The sequence below is a fragment of the Raphanus sativus genome, chromosome 5 (genome assembly GCF_000801105.2).
Source record: "Raphanus sativus cultivar WK10039 chromosome 5, ASM80110v3, whole genome shotgun sequence".
Classification (NCBI taxonomy): domain Eukaryota; kingdom Viridiplantae; phylum Streptophyta; class Magnoliopsida; order Brassicales; family Brassicaceae; genus Raphanus; species Raphanus sativus.
In genome coordinates, this window is record NC_079515.1 from 34,937,061 (window position 1) to 34,950,745 (window position 13,685).

General features: G+C 35.4%; 2 protein-coding genes and 1 long non-coding RNA gene across 16 annotated transcripts; all 3 read left to right on the forward strand.

Moving 5' to 3' along the window:
• Positions 1-405: 405 nt before the first annotated feature.
• Positions 406-8,264, forward strand: LOC108857226 (uncharacterized). 14 transcript variants are annotated; one of them, XM_056986053.1, is made up of 32 exons: positions 406-563; positions 642-861; positions 1,396-1,719; positions 1,815-1,919; positions 2,037-2,096; positions 2,173-2,402; positions 2,482-2,605; positions 2,679-2,859; positions 2,989-3,017; positions 3,109-3,260; positions 3,346-3,448; positions 3,551-3,646; positions 3,728-3,783; positions 3,872-3,995; positions 4,088-4,150; positions 4,232-4,291; positions 4,386-4,547; positions 4,630-4,703; positions 4,785-4,878; positions 4,963-5,099; positions 5,186-5,266; positions 5,354-5,459; positions 5,562-6,310; positions 6,391-6,525; positions 6,598-6,693; positions 6,774-6,919; positions 7,024-7,133; positions 7,237-7,345; positions 7,417-7,544; positions 7,621-7,676; positions 7,762-7,960; positions 8,040-8,264. In XM_056986053.1, the coding sequence occupies exons 2-23, from the start codon at positions 682-684 to the stop codon at positions 5,634-5,636; spliced, it is 2,616 nt and encodes an 871-aa protein (XP_056842033.1). In that variant the 5' UTR covers positions 406-563; positions 642-681; the 3' UTR covers positions 5,637-6,310; positions 6,391-6,525; positions 6,598-6,693; positions 6,774-6,919; positions 7,024-7,133; positions 7,237-7,345; positions 7,417-7,544; positions 7,621-7,676; positions 7,762-7,960; positions 8,040-8,264. The 14 variants fall into 14 exon arrangements, with proteins under 14 accessions (XP_056842033.1, XP_056842038.1, XP_056842042.1 ...); XM_056986058.1 differs by having other exon boundaries at positions 7,422-7,544; XM_056986062.1 differs by having other exon boundaries at positions 7,422-7,544; positions 7,639-7,676.
• Positions 8,265-9,871: 1,607 nt separating this feature from the next.
• On the forward strand, positions 9,872-10,490 carry LOC108861131 (plant UBX domain-containing protein 12-like). Its single transcript, XM_018634957.2, has one exon. The coding sequence runs from the start codon at positions 9,960-9,962 to the stop codon at positions 10,413-10,415; it is 456 nt and encodes a 151-aa protein (XP_018490459.1). The 5' UTR covers positions 9,872-9,959; the 3' UTR covers positions 10,416-10,490.
• A 637-nt stretch (positions 10,491-11,127) lies between these two features.
• Positions 11,128-13,177, forward strand: LOC130512662 (uncharacterized). The gene is made up of 4 exons (XR_008946231.1): positions 11,128-11,416; positions 11,601-11,740; positions 12,030-12,133; positions 12,206-13,177. It is a non-coding gene; the product is annotated as an uncharacterized LOC130512662 (long non-coding RNA).
• The last annotated feature ends 508 nt before the right edge of the window (positions 13,178-13,685 follow it).

Genomic DNA, 13,685 nt, shown 5'->3' on the forward strand with positions numbered 1-13,685 from the left:
GTGACCACTTAAAGGTGTTTGCAGCTGCGGGGATTCGAATCCGGGAGTATTGGGAATCTCACCCTCAACTCGAAATCCGTCCTACCACTAGCCCAATTATAAGTGGTTCAAGTTTTTAAAGTTTTTGTTCATGAATTGCGCAAAACTATTTTCATATATAAGAATAAACCAGCTATGACGACACCACATGAAATCGACTAGTTTTTTTTTTGGTAAATGAAATCGACTAGTTATTTCTACTTGCGTAAATATATTCATACGAATTACGAAATATAATATCTTTTTAAAACCAATGAATTATTGCGAAGAACAAGCGTATCCCGGATTATGTAGTTTGCGTCTTGAAATAAACTGGAACGAGTTGGCGTTATTTAAATATTTTATTAAAGATTTGGTTATACAAGTCATTAATAAAATGATGACAAAAGTCAAAAACTAAATGTTACCCCGGACACACCTTAAGCTTCTGGCTTATTTCTATATAAGTTTGCAGAATATGAGCCCATGTAATGTTGCTTCAACAAGTCCCCATCTTTAGATCAAATCAACTTTCACAAATACAGGTATGTTTCTTCTCCTTGTCTATATATATATGGTTAATTCTACATTAATTCATTCTATGGACGGTTAATCTGTCCAAGATTTTCAGAAGATTCCTTCGAAATAGGAAAAAGAATAAAAATGAGAGTGGCGTTGATCGGAGGTGGGATAAGTGGATTGGGAAGTGCCTACGTTCTTGCAAGAGATGACGCAGTTAAGGAGTTGGTGTTATTCGAAAAGGAGGAGTCTCTGGGAGGTCATGCTAGAACGATGCGTTTAGATGGCATTGACTTAGACCTTGGATTCATAGTCTTCAATAGTGTACGTATGCTTGCTCTGCCCCTCTCCGGAATTATTAAAACGAAAGCACCCCAAAATTCCTTTTTCTAAATAAATATATATATATGTACGGTATTTGCATGGCAATGAATTTATATAAATAGTATTTAAGTAAATAGCAAGTTTTGAACAAAAGAGAGACACATAAATGTTAAGACTTTTTAATCTGTAGTATAGTATGTTCATATAATGGAAATTGAAGTTTATCTCATGGAAAATGCTATTTAGCATATATATATGTACGGACATTGTTGATCTGGCTCTTTTGTGTAGACAACTATTTGTTATTTGCTAATAGCAACTTAACAAAATTACTATATATGTATAATTAAATTGCACAGACCTGATGATGTATTCATGTGGGCCAAAATACATAAAAATCTCTTGTAGCTTGATAGTGGTGTATAGGCTCTGCCAGGGCCGCCTAGACGTTTTGATAGGTCGTGACTCGTGAATAATAAACTAAAAATATATGTGATTTTTGTTTTTGGATAACGATCATGAATGTGTGATCAGGTTACGCATCCAAACATGATGGGATTCTTGAAGAGTCTAGAGGTAGACATTGAAGATTCTGACATGTCTTTCTCAGTAAGCCTTGACAATGGCCGAGGCTACGAATGGGGATGCCGCCACGGCCTTTCAAGCTTGTTTGCTCAGAAGAGAAACATTCTCAATCCGTATTTCTGGCAAATGATCAGAGAAACAAAGAAGTTCAAGGAAGACGTACAAAAATATCTCGAAGACCTGGAGCGAAACCTTGATGTTGACCGTACAGAAACCCTTGGAGAGTTTCTCAAGTCTCATGGGTACTCTAACTTGTTTCAAAAGGCTTACTTGGTGAGATAGAATGTTCTTGAGAGTTGTTGGACAACGAATGAAATGTTATATTATGTTTTTTTCTTTCTAAAAGATTGAATTATGTTATTTGTCAGGTACCAGTATGTAGTTTGACAGGGTCATGTTGTGTATCAGACAGCGTCCTTAACTTTTCCGCTTACTCTGTTCTTTCTTTTTGTCGTAACCACCATTTGCTTCAGGTTCATACATAAATATGTTATTCTAAGTTTTGTATTTTGTTGATAAAAAGAGTCTTCTCAAAGTCTTTAACCAAAAAGAAGTGTTTTATCAATTTACGTTTATCATTTTATTCTCAGCTCTTTGGGAGGCCACAGGGGCTGACTGTTGCAGGAGGTTCCCAGACTTATGTGGCAAAGGTTCTAGATTACTAAAGTTTTTGTGTATATGTCTTATATATAATTGGTTTTGTTACTAAAATTTCTTGCGGATCAGGTTAGGGCAGAATTGGAGAAACGAGGATGCAAGATTAGAACAAGTTGCAAAGCACAATCTGTTGCGACATCGGAGGATGGTTGCGTCGTAGTAACAACTGAAGATGGATCTCAAGAAGTATTCGATAAGTGCATATTAGCTGTGGACGCACCAGATGCTCTGAAATTACTTGGAGAACAAGTTACTTATGATGAGACTAGGGTTCTTGGCGCTTTCCAATACACTGACAGGTAAACTCATACATGTAATACTATAACTAGACTAGATTCGGGAGTTTCATTAACATGTTTCAGTGTCATCGATATGTAGCGATCTTTATCTCCACCGTGACATTGATCTGATGCCACGGAACACTACTGCTTGGAGCGCTTGGAATTTCCTAGGAAGCTCTGAAAATAAAGCGAGCGTTACATATTGGCTCAATATAATTCAGGTACAATATTTACACATTTAGATAACTTTTAAATAGATAAAAATGAGACTGGAAGTGTGTGTTTCTGTTGCAGAATCTTGGAGAGAAACATGATCCATTCTTTCTCACATTTAATCCTGAATACGCCCCAAAGAAAACATTGTTCAAATGGACCACTAGTCATCCTGTGCCTTCTGTTTCCACTTGGAAAGCTTCACAAGAGCTATACCAGATTCAAGGGAAACGCAGTCTATGGTTCTGTGGTGCAAATCAAGGTAATACTCATCCACAAGATTTTTGTTAATAAAATGAGCAACCATTTGTTTTTTGATCAGAAAAAAAAAGAGAGCAACCATTTGTTTAAGCCCTGCCAATATTAATGTGGTTCATTTGCCTTTTTGCAGGCTATGGTTTCCATGAAGAACGACTAAAGGCATTTTGATATTTTCTATAGTTAATCCAATTCAGTGTTCCTCTTAATGAGTTTTATTTTTAACTTCAGAAATTTGCTAATATTATGTCAGGCTGGTATGGCCGCTGCACAAGGTCTGCTAGGAAAAGATATGGTTCCTCCTCTGAGCGACCCGAAACATATGGTCCCATCTCTAACCGAGAAAGGGGCTCGGTTATTCGTTACTAGATTCTTGAGACATTTCATATCAACCGGTTGCATAATGTGAGTCCTTTCCTCTGTCTTGAACGTCCTAGTTTCATCTTTTTACAATCAATGTTAGGTGTACTTACTAGTTAGTTCCTGACAGAATACATGAAGAAGGAGGAACAGTTTTCACTTTCCAAGGAAAAGATTCGAGATGTGACTTGAAATCTATCCTGCAAATTCACAGTCCTCAGTTTTACTGGAAGGTTAGTGTATAGGACTGGTTTTAGAATAGTTCTTTCAATCAGTGAAATTGGTTTCGTCCAAAAGCTCTAGAGATGGTTTCTTTATTGCTTTTTTCCATATAGGTTATGACACAGGCAGATTTAGGTCTTGCTGATGCTTATATCAATGGAGATTTTTCGTTTGCTGATAAGGAAAGAGGACTTTTGGATTTTATCATGGTATGGTAAATACACTTATTGAAGCATAAAGGTTGACTTTAGAAACTTATGACATCTATTTGCTTGACCACAAACTTGCAGATTCTCATTGCTAACAAAGAGCTGAACTCAAAAAACTCAAAACTTGCTAAGAAAAGGTAAAAGGAGGATTCAACTTTTAGCTAAACTATTAAGTAAGCTTTCACTTTGTCACAATATTACAAAAACTTGTGCTTGATCTCATAGGGGATGGTGGACACCGATGTTTCTGACTGCCGGTTTAGCATCTGCAAATAATTTTCTAAAGCATTTCTCTAGGCAGAACACACTAACTCAAGCTAGAAGGAACATTTCTCGTCACTATGACCTTGTAAGTTTTCTTATGCCCTACATTCACTATGTCTCAAACGAACATATCCACTCTGAGTTTGTGATTTGCTTCATGGTTGGGTACTTATGCAGAGTAACGAGCTTTTTGCTTTGTTCTTGGATGATACCATGACTTATTCCTCTGCAGTATTCAAGGTGGGACTAGTTTTTTTTTTTTGCTTTTCAGTTACAATCTCTGATTCTGAGTTACATCCTTTCTCCATTTTCACGTAACAGTCGGTTTATGAAGATCTGAGAATTGCACAAATGAGAAAAATATATCTTCTGATTGATAAGGTAACATCTATAGAATTCTTGATTAGAACAAGAAACTTAATTTTTTTTTTATTCTCTGTTTTAACGGATCAAGCGGGAAATTTCATAATTTCAGGCAAGGATAGAGAAGGACCATGAGGTTTTAGAAATCGGATGCGGGTGGGGAACTTTGGCCATAGAAGTTGTGAGAAGAACTGGATGCAAATACACTGGCATCACACTATCTATTGAACAACTTAAGTATGCAGAAGAAAAAGTGAAAGAAGCTGGACTTGAGGTTAGCAGAATCAGTCTCTGGATCCTGGTTTCTGATTTTTAAAGCTAATGACTAACAATATAACATCTTAATTAATCGCCAGGATCGGATTAAGTTCAAGCTCTGCGATTATCGCCAACTATCTGATGCTCACAAATATGACAGGATTATATCTTGGTAATATATTTTTTTCTCTCTTCTCTGCTATATATACATAACTTTGTAATCTCTCTTATGACAACATTTTGGAAACTTTAGCGAGATGCTAGAAGCTGTTGGCCATGAATTCATGGAGACATTTTTTAGTCATTGTGAAGCTGCACTTGCAGAAGACGGTGTTTTTGTATTGCAGGTAACATTTTCTTTTTCACCAACTTTCCAGTCTCACTTTTTCACAACCATTGATAATTGTTTTATAATGTTTTGATCATAAAAGTTCATATCAATACCTGAGGAGCGTTATGATGAGTACAGACTAAGTTCAGATTTCATAAAAGAATACATATTTCCTGGTGGATGCCTTCCTTCTTTAGCCAGAGTTACTTCAGCTATGGCATCTTCTTCTAGGCTATGGTAACGTCTTTTCTATATATAGTTTCAAGTGCAGTTTCTCTACTTTTTCTTTCCTTCCATTATTCTAACACCTAAATAAAAATCAGCATTGAAAACGTTGAGAACATTGGGATTCATTACTACCAAACATTGAGATTGTGGAGGAAGACCTTCTTGGAAAGACAGAAGTAAGCTAATTACTATAAACATTTCCTCTGTTTTATATGTTCTGATAATCATATGCTTTCTCATATGTCCAACTATAATCTTCGCAGACAAATAAATGATCTTGGATTCGACGATAAATTCATAAGGACATGGGAATATTATTTTGACTACTGTGCAGCTGGTTTCAAGACTCTTACCCTTGGAAACTATCAGGTAACACATATGACATGAGTTTTTAACCATGCTTCTTTCCTCAGTGGCACTCAATAAAAACTTCATTAGTATACTTGATCATGCGTTTGCCCGACACTACAGGTAGTTTTCTCACGTCCTGGAAATGTGGCTGCACTTGGGGATCCATTCCGCAGCTTCCCTTCTGCTCAAGTATAATCAAGAATATATGAATCTTTTTTTTTTAACTTTCTTAAAGTACTACTTTAATTTCTTGTGTTGTTTCCTATAATTTGTTTGCGTGTGAAAGTATAAATGTAAACATGTAAAAATATATGGTTCCATGATTCTCTACCAACAATATTGCATTATCAATGTTATGTACTGATTTGTGATCGACTCGTTTTATTGTTTTGTGTTTATCTTATGTATTTTTATATTCATATAGGATTAGGATAACTACTAGTTATATCGATCTATTAATATGGCCGACTATATTTTAATATATAAAACAGACTTTTCTGCGTTTCAATGTGTCCACGTCGTTTTTGGAGGCTGGGGCATTTTGCGACATGTGTCGCGACGTCATTGCTCTATTCCTTTTTTTTTCTTTCACGCGCTTTGTTTTAGTTTCTGAATCAGGCACTTTGTCTTCCTGACAACGCTGCGATCTCGTCCTCAAACCTCAATCGGCGACGTAGAGCAGTAACGTCTATCCTTTCAATTAATCACATCTTTACTCCAACTTTTATCGATTGCTCCAATCCGCCTAACATCTCTCCTCAAGTGTCTCTATCACCATAGGGGAAATTAGGACACTGTGCCGTCTAATGTTGAAGCTTTTTTGATTGTCGATGGCTTTTACGATTTCTTGTCCGTAACGGTTACATACTGTTCGTGATCATCTTTTTAAAACGTTGTCACTTTTTCAATTGCTATATGAGTCATTTTCTTTTATTTTCTTTCCTATTAGGTACTCACTTTAATCCAACCTTAAGGGAAAAGAGTGCTAGAGCTTGGAGCTGGCATCAATCGTTTCAATTGTGAACTGGCTCAAAAGGCTGGTTAAGTCATCTTCCTTGACTTCATCGAAAGTGCCATTAAGAAGGTTTGTTTTACCACTATTTTGGTTTGGTAGCTCTTTGTATTAAGTTTCTTTGGTGATGGTATGTTCTTGTAGAATGAAAGTGTGCTGACGTGACATTTCCAGACCTGAAAACCGAATATGGATCCGCTGACTTAATTTTCCCAAATTATGTGTCTCTCAGATAAAGAGGTAATATCCATTTCCCATTATGTGATTCTCTTTTTTGCTGTCAAAGAGAAGAAATTCTAAATCTTTTAGATGGGATGCAGGTGGAGTTTTTGGCAGAAGGAATGCTTGGATGGGTGAAAGCCAGGAGCATACATTTTCTTCAGAGAATCATGTTTCTTTTAATCATAACAAGGCAAGCGAAAATCGATACCCCACTCACTATCGTGAACCAAGATTCTATACAAAGGTTGGTTGTCACTTGGCTCCACTCTCTCATATCTAATGTTTTGGATGACTTGAGCTTCCTTTTTAGAGTGTGCTAAATTTTAAAACGTATGGTGTAAAATGCAGTTTTTCAACGAACGCAAACACGTGATGCTTCTGGCAAATCATTTGAGCTCACTATGGTTGGTTGAAAATGCATTAGGGCGTATGTGAAAAACAAGGAGAATCAAAATCAGGTAACTAATTATTTTCTTTATTAGACTGTCTACTTTTGTTATCATTTGATGGTCTTCCTTATTCACTGCCAAGAGGTAAAGCTTTATGTCCATGTTATGTCAGATTTGCTGGATTTGGCAAAAAGTAAGCGTGGAGAATGACAAGGATTTCCACAAAGATATCCTGATAACTCTCCGTCATTTACAGCAGTGACACTATTCTCCACATCCAAGTAAGCAGCAATCACTCTTGAAGATTCATATCCCTTTTAAGAGTAATCATCATCTGTCTCTTTTTTCCAAGACAAGCCAGCTCTGTTTATGACATTCTTCAAGTGACTATTGCAAGAGTGATGAAACTCCGTTCCAGTATTCGCAGAGTACATTAAACAAAGAGGATATGATATCCATGATGTTCAAGCCTATGGACAGGTTTGTGTTCATAATAAAACTTTTACTATTATTTTCTGTTTTGAGGGTGTTATGAGTCATGAAACCTTCTTTCCAGTAATGCTGAAAGATGCAGGTTTTGAGGATGTGATCGATGAGGACATTATTGATCAGGTTACTCTCATACACGTACATGTACAAATCTACATTTCTTTGTGTGATATGCTGATTTTAACGTATAGTATTTATATATTCTCAGTTTGTCAAGTCCTCAGACGTGCGTTAGAGAAAGTGGAGAAAGAAAAGGAAGAATTTAATCATCTGCGACTTCTCAGAAGTCAAAAAACATGATCAATCAGAAAGAATCAGTTCAAAAAATCTCTCCTGTTGTTAAAATCAAAGGCTAACCGTGATGGAGATGATCAAGGTTAAAAACACTTCAGAACACCATACGAAAAGTATGATTTAAAGCTACAGATTTTTTTTACAGAAGTGAAAATGTCACAGAAACAAATCATAATCTTGGTTGCTTTCCAGCAGGCAACAGGTGTGAAACTGTTCCAGCTAACAATAACCTCAACGACGGCCACAGTCGTCTTCATGAGATGGAGTCGGAATAAAAAAACATTGTTCTTTTTTAATCACCATACTCCGAGCATTCCAATCTTTCAAAACAAGTCATATACTTTTGCATTTCTCATAACTTCGTAGCCAAACTTATGTATTCTCTCACTTTATGATCAGTTTGATTTAGTTCCTGGATTGAGTCAGAGTCTCAAAAAAGTTCTTGCATACGAAGAGAAGTTAGAAACATCATTCCACGAACCATTGTTTCTAATAAACCAGCTGCAATAATATAATCCAAATCTTTGTAGTTCACAGGTAATATGACCGGGAACCATTGTTTCTAATAACTCGGTTTTCACATGTTGCTCTGTCTTTTATTCAAAATATAATATTTTTTCCAGTCATCCGTTTTGAATGACTATATGAACACAAAAATGGTGGGAAAATAAACACAGAACTTGAACAAAGCATAAACACAGAATGGAAACATATAATTTCATAAATGATTTTACATCTTCAACCAAAAACAAAAAAAAAAAAAATTAAAAGAAAAACCAGACATAGCCAATACGAAAAACAATAGGCATAGTGGCTTTAACCACGTGAAAAAATAATTTAGTGGTCTCTGAAACTTTTTAAAATGTAAATCAACCCATAGCTATCAAAAGATACACTCATAAGACAGAAAAAAGACACAGCATTACTATTATTTGATAAAATTACTATAACTTTATCCATTTGTACCATCACTAAACCAAGCACCATCCTATAGCAGCTTTTGCACCCTAAAAAAAAAACAAATATGAACTTTCGAACAAAATGCAATTGAAAATAATATCCCAACCCACCGCTTAGAAAATAAGTTATATTATTGAATATTTCGATTACTACACAAAACATAAACTAAATATACCAATTCTACAATGTTCAAGTATTATCTAGGTAGCAAATATCATCAGCTTTTCCTGCTCTGCATATAAACAACATGAACAAATATCCACAATAGAAAAACCCATAAAAATAATATGTCTGAACCCGGCTCTACGTACCCCTAACTTTTTTTTTGGTAATTTCTAATAGCATTTTTGTTATCTTCTTTATTTTGGAATTTCTCTCTTTTTATTTAAAATCTGCTAAATTATTTGTCTTCGTCTAATTATTTTCCTACTTTCCACTTTATCATCCAAAAAAACAGCAACCCTAAAAACACTTCATTCGTAGAAGTGTAAAATATATAAAAATTAAAACATCAACCATAACAACTATTATTACAAAACACAATGACCTTCCAATAAATCTTCGCTACTTTTACCTAGCTGTAATTTCTTACTAACACTCTTATACAAAATTGAACAGGCCAAAATATGAATACATCAACTTAACGTGGTTTACAAATTCAATCAGAGAATGCAATTCCAATTTATTAGACAACACAATGTACGAATCCGGCGCGTAGCGCCGGAAAACCACTAGTATTATGTATATAAGGCTATTAGCCGATGAGTAATGTGAGTAGTTTTCCCATACCTTACCCAACAATCAATACATTCTACAACAAAAATTATAAGAAAATAGTCGGTAAATTATTTTAAGCGATTAATTCAATACATAATCAATGTTGAAAAAAACAGAAAAGATGCAGTTGTTGAGTAAATACTTTAGAGAATTAAAGCTAAATTTATAATCCGTATAAATCTGGAAAAGGAAAAAATAGGTTGAATATCCATAAATTTATTTTGTTGACAATAATAAAAAGGAAAATATCAATTTTAAAGCGGAATGAGAACATAGTTCACTTTCTCCACGCCTATATAAATAGAGAAGGCTCCAATCTCAACACCCGCTCTCAAACACTCCCCCTGAAAAGAATACTACGAAATCCATAGTTCAATGGCAAAAAGATCACTCGCTATGTTTGAATGCCAATCACTCGTGGAGAATTTATCGCCTTTCGTAGATACCAAACGCCAAAAACGCTCTTCCGACATAGCTGTAGCGACCGAGAGTACAACAACAACAACAACAACATGTTTGTTCCCAAAAGCGGATATTGGATACCCTGAATTGTCCGAAGAACCAAATAGCGATTGGGATAGAAGCGTTTTGTGTAGGATCTGCGTTCGATTACCCGACGGGAGAAGAGTGCAGAGAAATTTCCTCAATTCAGAATCTGTTCAGCTTCTCTGGTCGTTTTGCTATTCTCAGATTGACCAATCGGAGAGGAACATGCCTTTCAAGCTGTTTCAAGCGGTTCCCGGTTATTACAAGACTCTTTATTACGGATCTTACACGAGTTTCGAACAGTCTGGACTAGCCAACTCTTTGATCTCTGTGACTTGGATGTGAAGAAAAAGGTCTTTTTTCTTGCTTCTGTTACTCAGTTTGTATTTTGTAATCTCAAATTCAACATTATTCTCGTAACGGCTATGAGTTGGTACGGGGTCAAAGGATGAGAAAAACATAAAGAATTATCGAAAATATTTAAGATTCCTAAATCTTTTCTTAAAGCCATAAAGGAAATATATTTTAATTTTTTATTTTAAAGATTTGGGTGGATTTTATATTTGGTTTAAGTTAAAGGAGATTTGGAGGAAATCTCGATGATATGTAGGTGAGATTTGAAAAGAGGACAAAAAATTAATAGTGATTTTAGTAAAATTTCTTCTTAAATCTAAGATATAGGTGTCCAAACCTATGCAATATCTCATATAAGAATTCATATAATTTTTTTAATTAATTCGAAAATAAATCAAAATAAATATTAGGCTTTTAATAGCAGGTCAAAACCTAGTATAAACTTAAAAGCATAGAGAATGACCGAAGACATCTTTGTCGATCTTTAGTTGATCATTATATTAGAGCTTCCCGACTTCGTGCACAAAGAATTAACATTTTAATTTTCTATAACAACTACGGTATCATTGTATAATGTTCCTTGTTTTTTTTTTTTCAATTAGCTCTAACATATATGCCAAGTTCTCTTTAATAGATGGGCTTACCTGGACTTTGCATATATGTTAGAGCTAATTGAAAGAAAGAAAAAAACAAGGAATAGTTGTTATAGAGCATAACAAATTTGTTGCATATAACCTGTTAAGAACATTGGATGTGTAACATAGAAGCATTAGAATTAACGGCTACGATAAATTTCTTACGATTGATGCCCTATAATTTTTCATATATTTTGGGGCCTAAAGTATCAGCTTCATGCCCAGGGGCCGGCTCTTGCGTAGAGACAGTCTGAGTATTTTGTTGCTCTATAACGAGTATTCCAATGGTAATGCCTGCGTTTGAATCTGGTGCAGGGCTTGGCAAATAGACGTATTGGTGCAACAATTGTAAATGCAGTAAGTTCAGGTTCTCATTGTGTGTTTACATGTGTTGTTGAATCCCACTGCAAGGTTATTCTCCCTTATTATTTTTGTCCATATTTTATTGGCGACTCTGAGGTTTCAAAGAATATGCAATGAGGCTGAGATCCTTACTAGTTTAGCAGTTATTTTGTTAATTAACAGCATTTTAATGTAACAGAGTACTGCTGATGGTTTAAAGCAGCTTCAAAACAAGTAGAACAAATGTTGTTGACCTTGCTGTTTCCGAAAGACAAAAATCAACTGGCGCAGGCAAGGAAGGAAGCTCGGAATTATCAATAGATCACTTGCTCAACTCGGGTAAGATCAGAATGACATTGTTGATCTGGCTAGTTGTTGATTGTTCTGTTGCAGTTAATATTGAATTTTTTCTAGGACTTTATTTGATGCCGTAGCATATATGAATCTGAGTTTCGATAACATGGACTAAAATAAGGAAAAAAGGAAGAGAAATTGAAATTGGTGGTTGTATCTCTACTGATTTCTATGCCTTACCGTTTTTTTTGACATGTGATGTTGGGTCTGAAACTCAGAGTGTAGATAAATGTTAACCATACGAGTTTTTACTTGCAATTTTTTTCACAAACAGGGAAGCAAAGGCATAAGAGATTCCAGGCTGACATTTCTACAGCACGAGTCTCTTGGTGGGAATGCAAAATTAGCTATGGTTTGTGCAGTTTCTCCCTCTCAAAGGTAGATCAAGAACCTGAAATTTAGTATCAGAAGTTATTTTATCCTTCACTTCATTTGCATCGAAAATTGCAGTTGTAGAAGTCAAACTTTCAGCATCGTAGAGATTTGCTCAGCGTGCAAAGGCGATACAGAACAAGATATCCAAGGCATTCGATGACGACCGTGGCTAATGCTCGGGATAGAGACTTGGGTAAAGCTGAGCGCAGTTTTCATGTCATCGATGTTTTAAGAGGCGAAAACGCACCAACTGCTGAAGCCAAAACGGGTACCTAGCTCGCTGAAATGTTAATGTTCGGTATTAAGCTAGATGACTTATTAGAAAAAAAAAATTAAAAGATCTAAATCACCAAAATAAAGCGAAACATAGTCTCATTCAAACCATCTCAGTAATTGTATTATGAAATTTAGATAACTGCAACGAAATTGAATCCACGCCATGTGCCACAAAATCGCGTGGTTATATCATTATCGTATGAACCGTAAACCACAAGTCCATTCACATCATTTGATCATATAGGCTCCATGCCTAGAGAATTAAGAGATTCTGATCTTTCTTTTGGCCACATGCCTTTGCGAGTTTGCGATGAAGCATCTTCTTCAATCGTGTGAAGCGATCAAGGTGATGATGGCAGCCCATGTAATCTCGAAGAAACGACATAACGCTCCCTAAGCTATAAGTAAACTTGTTCTGAAAGTACAATCAGATCATCCGAAAAGCACAATTTATCTCTAAATTTCAAACATAAATTTGGAAGATAAAGGACAAATTGTTGGAAATATTTAAGTCAGAAAAAAAATCATCATGCCTAAGTGACAATGCCAACTTTCTTCTCTCGCTATCGTCTTATGGCTTCCGGGTTGCCGGTTGCGTTTTCATCATGCCTCTGAGGCAAAACAAAAGAAAAACTTAAGATGTACATAGATTTCGACCATAATAACTATCTATAAAATAAACTCTTAAACTTTAGAAGAGGGGCATTAACTATTATTCAATTTCGACTTACTCCAAAAAGAAAAAAAAAATCTATCGACATCATGTATTAAACATTTTTACAAGTACGATCCCATTCTGTGGGGTTATTTATAAACTGCATGGGAGAAAAACAACATTTCTAAGAAACTTTCGCCAACTTTTTTTGTATCTTTGTTCATTGCTCCTATTAAAAGGACCACTTGTGTTGCACAAAGAAAAAAAAAAGAACCACTTGTAATTAGTCTGTTTAAGTAATGAAGAACCATTCCTCATTGGTGTTGTCATGTACCAATTTAATTATATAGCATACATGTATTGCGCATCAGAAGCAATAGCGATAGTACATACGGAAACGTATATATCATTTCGACAGGACACAGTAATGGTAACCGTTGAAATTGTATTATTGATGTATGCATGGGTAATTATAATACAGTGTACCAGTATTTGGCACGTTTGGGTTTTGCTAACATGGGCTTGCGATTGACTGGTTTTTACAGACTTGAAATAATACACGTGTCTTGTGGGCCCACCAAATTCCAACATGTTCAATGTCGTATATGCAAAAACGTGAATGGA